Source organism: Colletes latitarsis, chromosome 10 (genome assembly GCF_051014445.1).
Source record: "Colletes latitarsis isolate SP2378_abdomen chromosome 10, iyColLati1, whole genome shotgun sequence".
In the NCBI taxonomy this organism is placed as follows: domain Eukaryota; kingdom Metazoa; phylum Arthropoda; class Insecta; order Hymenoptera; family Colletidae; genus Colletes; species Colletes latitarsis.
In genome coordinates, this window is record NC_135143.1 from 10,038,126 (window position 1) to 10,050,410 (window position 12,285).

The 12,285-nt window shown below is 31.6% G+C and overlaps 3 protein-coding genes across 4 annotated transcripts in view; 2 read left to right on the top strand and 1 right to left on the bottom strand.

Annotated features, from left to right (window-relative positions):
• The window catches only part of Rab3gap1 (RAB3 GTPase activating protein subunit 1), a 27,893-nt gene extending 27,152 nt beyond the window's left edge, over positions 1-741 (top strand). For both annotated transcript variants that reach the window (XM_076775629.1, XM_076775630.1), the window contains exon 14: positions 28-741. In XM_076775629.1, coding sequence (XP_076631744.1) covers positions 28-255 — 228 coding nt within the window. In that variant the 3' untranslated portion in view covers positions 256-741. The remainder of the gene's footprint in view (positions 1-27) is intronic.
• Tango6 (transport and golgi organization 6) lies at positions 543-4,385 on the bottom strand. The gene is made up of 8 exons (XM_076775628.1): positions 3,946-4,385; positions 3,742-3,868; positions 3,357-3,588; positions 2,746-3,279; positions 1,448-2,653; positions 1,174-1,378; positions 959-1,110; positions 543-897 (listed from the first exon to the last, which is right to left on the bottom strand). The coding sequence occupies exons 1-8, from the start codon at positions 4,076-4,078 to the stop codon at positions 601-603; spliced, it is 2,886 nt and encodes a 961-aa protein (XP_076631743.1). The 5' UTR covers positions 4,079-4,385; the 3' UTR covers positions 543-600.
• Positions 4,386-5,171: 786 nt separating this feature from the next.
• LOC143346387 (ribosomal protein S6 kinase-like 1) lies at positions 5,172-10,818 on the top strand. Its single transcript, XM_076774442.1, has 6 exons — positions 5,172-6,248; positions 6,664-7,821; positions 7,987-8,120; positions 9,155-10,334; positions 10,411-10,506; positions 10,586-10,818. The coding sequence occupies exons 1-6, from the start codon at positions 6,153-6,155 to the stop codon at positions 10,685-10,687; spliced, it is 2,766 nt and encodes a 921-aa protein (XP_076630557.1). The 5' UTR covers positions 5,172-6,152; the 3' UTR covers positions 10,688-10,818.
• The last annotated feature ends 1,467 nt before the right edge of the window (positions 10,819-12,285 follow it).

Here is a 12,285-nt window from a genome sequence, read left to right on the forward strand (position 1 = left end):
TTCAATTAATATTTACTTGTGTTCCAGGCTGCGCTTTTAATGACTTCCGTTAGTAGTCATTCTGAAAGAGACGGTACCGGAGATGGCAAATACACAACATTCCCCGAACCCTCATCTAAAGAGTTCATTTTACGCGCTGTGACGCCACGACCGTCGCCAACCTCAACACCACAACCACAAAGGCTATACGTGTGTCTCAAGCGACATTACATTCGTATGGCTGGCTTTTTTTCGGAGGATACAATATTTTTATAAATCAAATTTCGAATTTCGCTTAAAGAAGCGTAAATTATATCGCAGGTGTCCGTATCTTTTATTTTTCTTATATTTTTGCAGTTTTGGTGCGATTAATTACTTGCACATCGATTTATCATTTCCATTCTTTAATAGAAAAAATTTTTACTTACCTTTCTTTGTCTTTATAAAAAAAAAGAGAAGCAGTGTTGAAACCAATAAAATATTTTTTTTAGTTAATGATCAACAATTGCAATGTCGCGCGTAAAATAAATGATTCAAAATTATACGTTAAGCAAGAGTTATTAAATAATAAATATACTTTATAGAAAATAAATCGTTACAAATGTTACAAAGTATTGTCAATTAGGATACATTTAACAGAAATATTCTTTTCTCAAGTTTCGATGACGAAAATAGGAAATCTCGCACGATGTCATCCAATTCTTCGAGAGCTAATTGGGCATGCAAACGCAGCACCGGGTCCTCATCGTTCTTCCATAAATATTTAAGTCCACGATACAACTCGACTAAATCTTTGCCAAGACTAGTCAACGTGTCTTTTCCGAGACCACGTAGCAACAACGTGGCAACCATAACAGCAGCTCGTCGGCATTCAGAAACTTTATCTGTTTTTATTATACAGCTGATACAATAAATCACCTAAAAATGTTTATTTAAATAAAATCCAAATTTCTGCATTTCGAAATTCTGCATAACATACCTCGATAACAATGTCCCCCAATCGAAAACCTAACACTTTACATAATTCACCTAAACAGGAAAGACTAGAAGCGCGTATTAACGGATCGAAATCACGCGTGGTACACAAGAATCCGTTTATTAATATGTTCTTATATGCTGATGCCATTTCACCTATCGTAATACAAATTAATTAAAATTATTAGAAATAAATGAAAGAGAAATATGATTACATACCTAAAGTTCGCGTTACTTTTACGAGTATTTCTCCCAATTTGAGCCTAGTTTCTACTGTTATTTCTCCACTTGAAACACGATCTGCCATACTAATATATTCTTCTACTAAAGTTTCAATAACTACTTCTGGATACGACGTAGCTAAAGCACATAATCCATTGATTGCTGCCAAATATATAAATGAGTCTTCATGTTTTAAATTTTCCTGTAGCACAAAATATGCAGTATATAATTGCGTTATTATCGATTGTGAAAATTTATTTATTTCACTAACCTTAAATAATTGCAAGATAATCGCTTTTCTGGCAGTAGCGCATGGATCCATATTCTCAATCATTTTGGTCAATGTTATTAGACCATGCGCGCGTACAGGAAGTAATGGATCTGCAATATCTTTAAGCGCGTCATCAAACATGTTTGACGTCTTACAATCCACTGATAAATCTTGATAATGTTTCTGTTTTAATTGTCCTTGAATTTCTATGAGCTCAATTAGTTCTTGCATTAATAACAGCAATTGCTTTGGAATGTTTGATAGAGTGCAACACTCCTTTAAAAATTTTACAAAGTCATCAAATGCTGCCCAATTTACAGGTTTTCCTTTTACACTTACAATCATTTTTATCAGCATCAGACTAACGTACAATATCTCACAGTCGCCTTCTTCCGACGAATTCTGTCTATTCTTAATATATTGTTTATATAACAATTTTATAAAAGACAATATTGACTTTGGATTTTTTATTTGTGCCTCTTGTATGACAGGTATACTGGCTAAATTTGACAACAATTTTACGGCCGCCAAGTGTTTCTCGATTCTTTCCATAATATCATCTTCAGTTTCTAGCAAATTTTGAGCTTCCTTTTCAAGGTCCGATTTTATAAAATTTGACAAGTATATTAATAAATATGAAAATAGTTCAGTTGATAATACATTGGTAGTAGATGTTAAATCAAGCAGACTGTCTGCGAACTCTTCATATTTAAGAATTTTATCTGTTCCTATAATTTCAATTCCGCCTGTTGGTCCGAACCTTGATACCAAATGGTGACCAAAATTTTCGGTTAGACTGTGTCCAAGCAATTCAGCAAAAAGGCCGGATCTCAATGATTCTTCGTGTAAAAGTTTCAGTATAAGTTGTTTGATTTTAGACTTCAATGAACAAGCACTTTGTCTGACGTCATTATACAAGCAAAATAGTGGAACAGCTATTTTCATTAAGAGTTTACAAGGCAATTGTTTAAATTGGACGTCTACGGTCACGAAACATTTCATCAAAATTTCAATGCATTTTTCCACCTCACTTTCGTTCTTTATTACATCTTGCTTATTTCTTAATTCCGCCAATAATGGCTCACATATTACTTCTATAATATTTTTATTACAAATCTCAGGATTGTATTCATGCAGAGCAATGATACAATAGTTCGCTATTGTTGACGAATGCTTTATCGATTTTGATGTCAAAAGATCTAGTATCTGAAACAAATGCATTACTTATTTGAAAGTTACAAAATATTTGAAAAAGTCATTATGAACCACTAACAAAAATGAGTGTTTGTAAACTGTACTTGCAGACATATAACTTGATAATATTCTTTAGGATTATTTCCATGTGAAGTAGCTATTAATCTAGAAACAGTATCCAGTTTATTCCAATGCTCTCCAAAATCCAAGACGTCGTCGCAAACAGCAATCACTAATGAAACAATTCCATTAGACTGCATAATTTGCTGAATTAAATATTTCCGAGTTTCTTTTTGTAGCCATTTTGGTGCTCCTTTAATACCAAGAATTACCATCAATTCTTTCATAGCCATAGACATTGGGCAGCTATTTAACAATTGGTGCAGTAAAGGAGTAAACAGTTCTTGATCTCTTTTTAATTTATCATACAAATCTGTAGTCATTTTAAATTCAGTTTTACTTGTATCTGTTCGTTCTATTGATTCGAATTCTTTGCATGGTTTCACTAATGGAGCATGGCATAATTGTAAAAGTGAAGCTAATAATGGACCTAATTGAGTAAATATTGCAGAACGAAACATAATTTCATTATTTAACCCCATAAGAGAATTTACTGTAAACTTTAGTCTTTTATATTTCTGAAATAAAATAATGCAAATGTATTTGTATTTTGACTTATAATTTATAACTGCATTCAATTCAAAGACTTACACACCTGCAAATCTGATACTGTTTCTTTGCATATCTGCAGAGCTCTGGGACATAGTCTACTCATGTCATTTCCAACACCAGGTAAAAGACCAGGTATAATTCCTACTGCAATTAGTAATTCTATGGCAACTTTTAAAATATGAAATTGCTTAACACTGAATATGGATTCATCATTTGTAATTTCAGACACTTTCATATTCTGCAGTATACACACAATTGCACGTAGATATTGATATCTGAAAGTATGAAAGATAATTTGTATCGTTAACTAAACTTTTAAATTTTTAAATGTTTAGAAAAACATTTTTTGTAATATCTTATTAACAGACAATATGTATTATCTCGCAAATAAAATATTTAGATATTACATATAAATTATTATATCGAACCTAATATCTAAGGAATCATTCTCATCTTTGGTATCATCCAATATGAACTGCTTGTCATATTCTGTTAGAATGGGTAGTATTTTTTGCACAACACGTTGCAATCTACTGTCAAAATTTTCAATTTCTTCTACAAAATAATAGAACAACGTTAAAAATGTTTACAGAGCTATATTAATCATTTGATGCAGAGGAAAATATTTATACCATTATCAGTTTTATTAACTGTTGTCAAACAATATAATATTTCATTATAATCCATGTTTTTTTGTAACAATTGATTCTTTGTGTGAAAAATGAAGACATAAGAGGACACAACAAATCCTCGAATAATTTGCATACACCAAAAGCAGCGTGACCATACGAGACAAATTTGTTTATTTACGCATACTGAAAATCATATCAGTATAATACTACGAGTAAACATGGTGCAGTAGGTTATATTATGAGTAAAACTATCCAACGCCATCTAATATCGTGGATTCTAAAACTGCTAAAATCATGCCAGGATCGCAGAATGTTATAGGAGGTATACGGAGTACAGGTTCCCTCACTTCTGGTACTCCTGTTACCCATAATTTGATTATTCACTAATTACTCTTTTCCTGAGTTTAAATTATGAACTTTTAGAATTTATTAATATAGTATAGACCCTTGGCAATATTCACGAATACTTTTTATAACCACTCCGCCAAAGGCCTATACTATGTTAATAAATTTTAAAAGTTCATAATTTAAACCCAGGAAAAGTGTAATTAGTGAGTAATCACACTATGGGTAACAGGAGTATCAGAAGTGAGGGAACCTTACTCCGTATACCTCCTATAACATTCTGCGATCTTGGCACGATTTTAGCAGTTAGAATCCACGATATTAGATGGCGCCAAGTATTTCGAAATTATGGGGACTGCAGTCTTCCCTCCCACTCTAGCTGTGAGAGTGGGGGAAGCAGCCATGTTACGCTCGGCGTGAAGCCACATGGCAATGATAGCACGGCGAGCCAGCCTTTGTTTAGCTCTTGTAGCGTGCGGACGTGTCCACGCATCCCAGTTATTTTTCAATAAACAGTTCCTTTGTTACTGTTACGCTGAGCGCATTCATTTATTCATTCTCCTGAGTCCCCTTTCCGGAGCCTAGAGATACGTGGGTGACATTTTCCCACATTGGTAACCCCGACGAAGGAGCTTCCACCCGGGTTCCCACAAAATTTTTAGCACGATGATTAGAATACCTATCGCTTACCAGTGATCGTTTATAACTAATTAATTACATAAAAAAATGTGTAGAAAAATAGTTAAAAAATTTGAAGTAGTTATAAGTGATTATAAAACTTTAGAATATATAAAAATTAGCGGAAAAGATAGAGGTAGGTGGGAATAAGATGCATAGAAAATATTTACTATGATTTTGATTTTTTATTAATATAAACATAAAGAATGTTTTACGTGTGTAAAGTATACACATATACTAGATTCACGATACTTTTATTATTAGACGTGTTCATTTAGTAACAATTTTTTACACTAGTGCACATTCAAAATGAAATGTTATACCACTATAAATGGATTATTATTTGTTCAACGTAAACATAAATGCATCCCAATAAATTATATATCATAGCATGATTGGAATCCCATTGGTTCGCTATGTTACACGTCATCGTGATCAGGGATGTAGTATAATTGTTAGTGTAGGTTTGTCGACTTCGATGTGGTTGGATGTACAGTGGATCGAAACACTAGCAAACGTGACAAGTGATTGAAACGCATAGTTTCTATTAAAACAGTTGTTGTAAAGGTTAGTGTCTTCAGAAGGAACAAACCATAGCACTGTTTACGTATATGAATAGAAACATTAATTTAATTCTATACATATTGTATCATTCATAAGTCTGACAACTGTCACACGCGCAATACCATTCTGCTGGTGAGGGAAAGAGAGAAGTTCGAATGAAATGGATTCACCGATTTTCTGAATTGTTCACTTGCAATACGTAAATGGTGAAACAAGACATGGTTGACATGAAATCATAATAGTAATGTTGTAATCCAGTTAGCTATTACCTTTGCAACGACTATATTTTGAAAACAACTGAAAGCAGAGAATTCACATTTCAGTGTTCGTTTACTGTGACTTAAATTATACAAACAATAATGCCAGTTTCAATCAGATTCGTAGAAATACATGTATCGTAAACAGTTATGCACCTCAAACGATATGTATATTCCTTACATCGATAAATGAAAGTGTATGCAAGTGACAGTAACTTACAATTAATCAATTGTAACATACATGCCTCGCAAACGAAGAAAAAAGCCAAATACATGAAAATACAATGCTAGAAATACGCAAATTAAAGCGATAAAGTGATAAATTTATCGAACTTCTGGTTTCACGGTTTAATTGCGCAAACGATGGCACCTAAGAGAGACAAATGGGTGAGGCGTTTTATTATTCCTGAAACGGCACGACATAAGAAAGGCTTCACTATTTACAAAGTCACATCTGTGGTATGATATACAGTAAAATTTATGTTATTTTTTAGTCAAAATTTTTTACGTGAACCTTTAGAATAAAATAATTGTCACGTTGAACGAAAATAACTGAAAAATGAATTAAACTGCTTATGCATGTTAATATTTTGTTTGAATAGTTTACAATTTATATGAATAAAATTGAAATTGATTACGTTTCATGTCTACTAATTCTTGTTTAATAGCATAATTAGAAGTAATAACAGGGTTTTCATATAGTAAGAAATGTTGTATAATTTTTATTACAAGTTTGCATTTCCATGTCATATTTCAACAAATTTGATATTAAGTTAATTTACTAAAGTTGAATGTAAAAAATTTTAAGTAATTGTGTAACAAGTTCGTTGTAAATGTAATTGAATTATAATTTATAACAATTCATATTTTCTAGGTATTTTTAAAATCTTCTCACGAAGAAATCTCTAAAGTATCTGTATGGAAGCGTTATAATGATTTTAAGAAACTTCATACAGAATTAAGTGTATTGTGCTCACGATCTCAAATTAAAGAAAGCTTTCCATCATTTCCAAAACCAAAATTCTTTGGCAGATTTGAAACAGAAGTAATTGAAGAAAGGAGGGAAAGTGCATTAAAGTTTTTAGAATTTATAGGAAGGCATTCTTATTTATATTCTAGTGATACTTTCATAAAGTTTTTTGAAACTAGTCATGCAGATTATTCTTTAAATGAATGTTCTCAATCTCTTAGTTCTGACACATCTGCAGAAGATGACCAACGTACGTACATAAATACTCTACCCACTGAAGATGTTTCACAAAGTATTTTTCAACCTAAAAGTATTCAAAATTCTGTAACAAATTCTTGTTCCATATTATCTATCTCTATTCCCAAAGATGAAACAAAACAGTCTCAAGAGGCATCTAAACCTAAAGAGTTACAATCTACACAGTTAAATGTCACAGATTATAAAACTGAGATTGAGAAGTCAACCATGACAAAAAGTAAACCTAATAATTTATTTGTAAAAGATAGTGATTCAGACAAAATTGTATCCACTTTGGAGGATAATCAATTAATTTGTAAGAACAATAATTATAAAGACACAAATTGTAATGTTAAAAATGAAACCGATTGTATAATTGTACAAACGTCAAATAGTAATATAAAAATCAACACAGCTACAGAAGATTTTGATTCTTCGATAACAACACACGATGGTTCAGATTTACCACAATTGTGGTCAGATTCTTCACAATATATTTTAGTTGCTGCTGCACATATGAGTGCAGCCTTTAAACATGAAGATCTTACAGAGTATGAAGAAGCATTTACCCAGTATAAAATGGGCATCTCCAGTCTACAATCTGGAGTTGAATGTGATTCAAATAAAATGAGAGCAGAAATAATTCAAGAAAAAATATCAAAGTACTTGAAACGTGCTGAAAAACTTTACAATAGATATCTGAATTGTAATATCTCGTTATTAAGTAAACCTGCCTCAGAACTCCAACATTATAAAGTACTAAAAATAATTGAATCAGTAATGCTTGTGAAGGATGTTCGTCGAAATTGCCTCAACATTGTGAAAGTATGTGATTCAAAAATTAAATAATTTACCATTTTCAAAATATTCTATCCATTAAAGATCATCTTATTTGCATCTTAATTTAATTATTTGCATATCATATTATAAGTACTGTGCATTGATGTCCTTCCGAAGAAACTTAAATAGTTATGTTTTTTTAAATTTCAGGCTATAGAAAAATCATCTACAAATAAAGAAAATATTAGTAATTATATATTACGTGGACAAGTGCCATATATGGTAAAATTACATGCATGTATTGAAACAGAAACGACAGCATTCCTAATTTTGCAGTATCTAAGGTAAGCATTAGAAATACCATACTGTTGTTATTTGTATGTATCAATTAACCCTTGAACGTCAGATACTGCAGTTGTACCGCGGCCGGTGAATGCGGGTTAATTTAATCCAGCATCAAAATTTCAATATGTGCATTTTGAAAGTACATTTCATATTAAACTTGTAAATTTTACCATCTGTTTGAAATATTGTTTTAATAATGTTACGTATTACTCATGTATGGGACTGAAACGTTCAGTGGCTTGGGCGTTGGCCCGATCTGGCGCACAACCCCTACCCCCGGATGGGGTTAATTCATACCGTATGTGGGCACCCGGCCCAATTTTCATGACCTTATATGGTCATGCCCCACCAATGTACGGGCTCAATTTCGTATATATAAGGGACGAATTTTCTTACTCGAGGAGCTCAGTTTTCTTAAAACTCTCGAGACGTCGTTATTTTGACACTCAAGGCAAAATCGGGCTATAATACCCTTCGAGCAACTATCTACCATAGCGGTTTTAATCGTGAGTGTTCAATAGACTAATCGAGTAGTAGCTCCCGCGAACGGGCCGCGTAAAGCCGACAGATCTATCGCCGTTGTGGCAACATAAGCAATAGTACTAGTTCTGTTAATTAACCATTGTACTTGAGCATCGTTATAGAATATATTCAAGTAGTTATTTTAAACTTGTCATATTCACTTGTTACAACTTTGAACCCTATTGGCAATAAGACTAGAGGTATCTCACGAACCGGTACACCTTTACTGCTTGTGGTGTACCACATTATGACAGAACAAGATCTTATAAACTTCCTAAAAACCTACGTGGCTTACAGAGTATAAAGCCCCTGGTTTGTTCTCATATCTTTTTCCTGATCATACCTAAACCACCAGGGTCTCGGGCTCGTGCTCGTAACAATAACATAGATATGTACATATAAAATAAAAGAAACCGACTCTAGAGTCGATAATTGCTGAGTGTGACGAATCAAAATGACCCGGCATTCACCGGGGGGAGAGTTAAAATGTAATCTTGTAATTATGTTACAGCCGCGGAAAGTTATGGAATTTTATAACAACGCATTACAACTCCAATACTAATGAAATGTGTGATAAAATGATTGTGGAAAATAATAGTGAAAAATTGGTCAGTGATAATAATATTATTTTAGAACAAAATGGTTCAAAAAATGAAATTGAAGGCACTATGACATCGATAGAAAATATAAACTTTATTAGTACAAATTCTAAAGTACAAATGGAGATAGATCCAGTGACCGTAGAAGAAAAGTATGAAAACTTTATGGATGTATCTACTACACAATTATTAGAAAAAGCACAAATATTGTTACAATCGGTTAACGCAACTTTAAAAGAAAGTAATTCAGTTGCTAATCGATTACGCGAATCTGATTATTTGATGAATCATGAAGATAATACTACATTATTAAATTTGAAAAACAGTAGGTCTCAATCTAAAGACTGGAATGAAGCATCAGTAACCACTAATGAAATATCGTTAAAAATTGATGGAATAAATAAAACCACTGTTATCGAAAAACTACCTGAAAAGAATGTGATAATTTCTAATTACTTACCATTAAACAATATTAACAAAATAAGAAGTCAATGTAGTACTGATAATTCATCATTGAGCAATAGTTGTAAAGATCTTAGTTTTGATGAAAAAGAGTCAACAAGCTCTTCAACAGATAATTTAAAATCTGTTAGCAAACATCTTACAATACAACATAAAAATAATAATAAATCTACTAACTTTGCCAATAATTGTGAATTAAATAGATTAATAGAATCTTATAACAAATCTGAGAAAGATGATTATTGCTTGTCAAATGATCAACAGATACAATATATAGATACTACACAGTTAATGGAATCTACAGAAAACAATTTGGATGTTGAACAGGAACTTTGGACAATACCAGAAAATGTAATTCGTCTCTGGGCCGCTGAAATACTTTTAGCGTTAGAAGCATTACACCAACAAGAAGTTATAGTTTATGATTTAAAACCGGATAACATATTACTTGATGATCATGGACATGTTCAACTGACATATGTTATACCTATTCACGACGTAGACTTATTGAAATATAAGCATCCATATGCATCTCCTGAATTATGTATGTTTTCCCCTATGATTCCTCTTACTTCTGCTACGGATATTTGGAGCTTTGGCATTATCTTATATGAGTTACTAGCAGGCAATGTATGTCAAAATAAAATAAATTTTATTATAATAATATGATGCAACAGAGGTACAAGATACTACTTTTGCATTTCAGAAATTTCAGACAAAGCACCCGTGTGTATTTCAGTCACATTCCATAATTAACATTCCTAACAAGTTATCAGAGAATGCAAAATCTTTGCTTCTTAATGTAAGTATTTACATAATTCATTATTTAATATAAAATATAAAATATAGAACAATTGATATTAAGTTTTACAAATCTGCAGATATTAAAATATCAACCATACGAAAGGATGACAATACCTGAGATAAAAGAACATCCCTTCTTTAAAGATATTAATTGGCCAAGTTTGGCAAATACATTTTAAGATTATAACAGTTGATATTTTAAAAGATTTGAACATCTTTCATGAAATACTTATATATATATATATATATTTAAAATAAAAATATAAATAACTAATGTTGCATGATTAACAAATAAAGTTCTGTATATTTTGAAAATATTAATATATGTAAACTAAAATTTTATGTTTAAGATTAAACTGTTTCCGTATTTCCTTAACCAATTTCCTGCCGAGATTCTTATCAGTAGATGGTTAAAAAAAGAATAAATAAAGATTTCCAATTTTTCATTATACAGGGTGTTTGGCCACCCCTGGGAAAAATTTTAATGGGGGATTCTAGAGACAAAAATAAGACGAAAATCAAGAATACCAATTTGTTGATGGAGGCTTCGTTAAAAAGTTATTAACAATTAAATTCAAAAATTTCAAATCGTTCTAGAAAAATTATCTTCGGTTGCGGGGGTCAATTACAATCATTTTTAGTGTATACACATACCTCCGAAATCTTATCCACTTTCGAGAAAAAAAATCGGAATGGGTGCTGAAATTTTTTGACGAAAAAAAAATTTTTTAAATCGTTGTAAAAAAATTATTTTCGGTTGCGGAGGTCAATCACAATCATTTTTGGTCATTACACATACCCCCGAAATCCTACGCACTTTCGAGAAAAAAATTCCTTACCGAAAATCTAATTAGGTGCTTAAATTTTTCGACGAAAAAAAAAAATTTCAAATCGTTCTGGAAAAATTATTTTCGGTTGCGGGAGTCAATTACAATCATTTTTGGTGAATAGACATACCCCCGAAATCCTACTCACTTACTAGAAAAAAATTCAGTACGGGCGGAACTTTAAACGTTAGTAACTTTTTAATGAAGGCTCCATCAACAAATTGGTATTCTTGATTTTCGTCGTATTTTGGTCTGTAGAATCCCCCATTAAAATTTTTCTCAGAGGTGGCCGAACACCCTGTATAAAAGTCAGTTATGGAAATATATTTAAAATTTCCTTCTTTTATTTCACTTATTTATCTGATAATCATGTTGGTTGCATTAATGTGAACACGGCTGTCCAATGGTTAAGAAATCCAACATACAGAATAACTTTGATAATCATGAAAATTATTGTAAGCATATTTATTAAATAATATACAAAATATAAAATATTTAATTTATTTACTTCTTAGCTGATTTCTACATATTGTTGATATTCCATCAACAAATTCAGTTGTAAATATTACATTAGCGTTTTTAAACAGTTCATTTTTTAATGATACAACAATAAATTGTGAATGTTTAAAATGTCTTTTCAACATTATTCTAATATTTTCCGTATGAGAAAGATCTAAAGCAGCGTCGTCAATCTCGTCCAAAATATAAAGTGGTGCGAGTTTAAATAAAAACATAGCTAAAATTAAAGATAAAGCTACTAAAGATCTCTCTTCTCCACATAATTCCCCTAGTGATTCTTTCCAAATTCCAGAGAATGCAATTTTTACTTCTTAACCATCTGTAACTGTTTGATTTTCCGGAGGTTATAATTTTGCATCACCTCCTGGTAGCAAAGTACTAAATATGGATTCAAAATCTTTATTTACTTAAAAATTAATTTATAACGATTA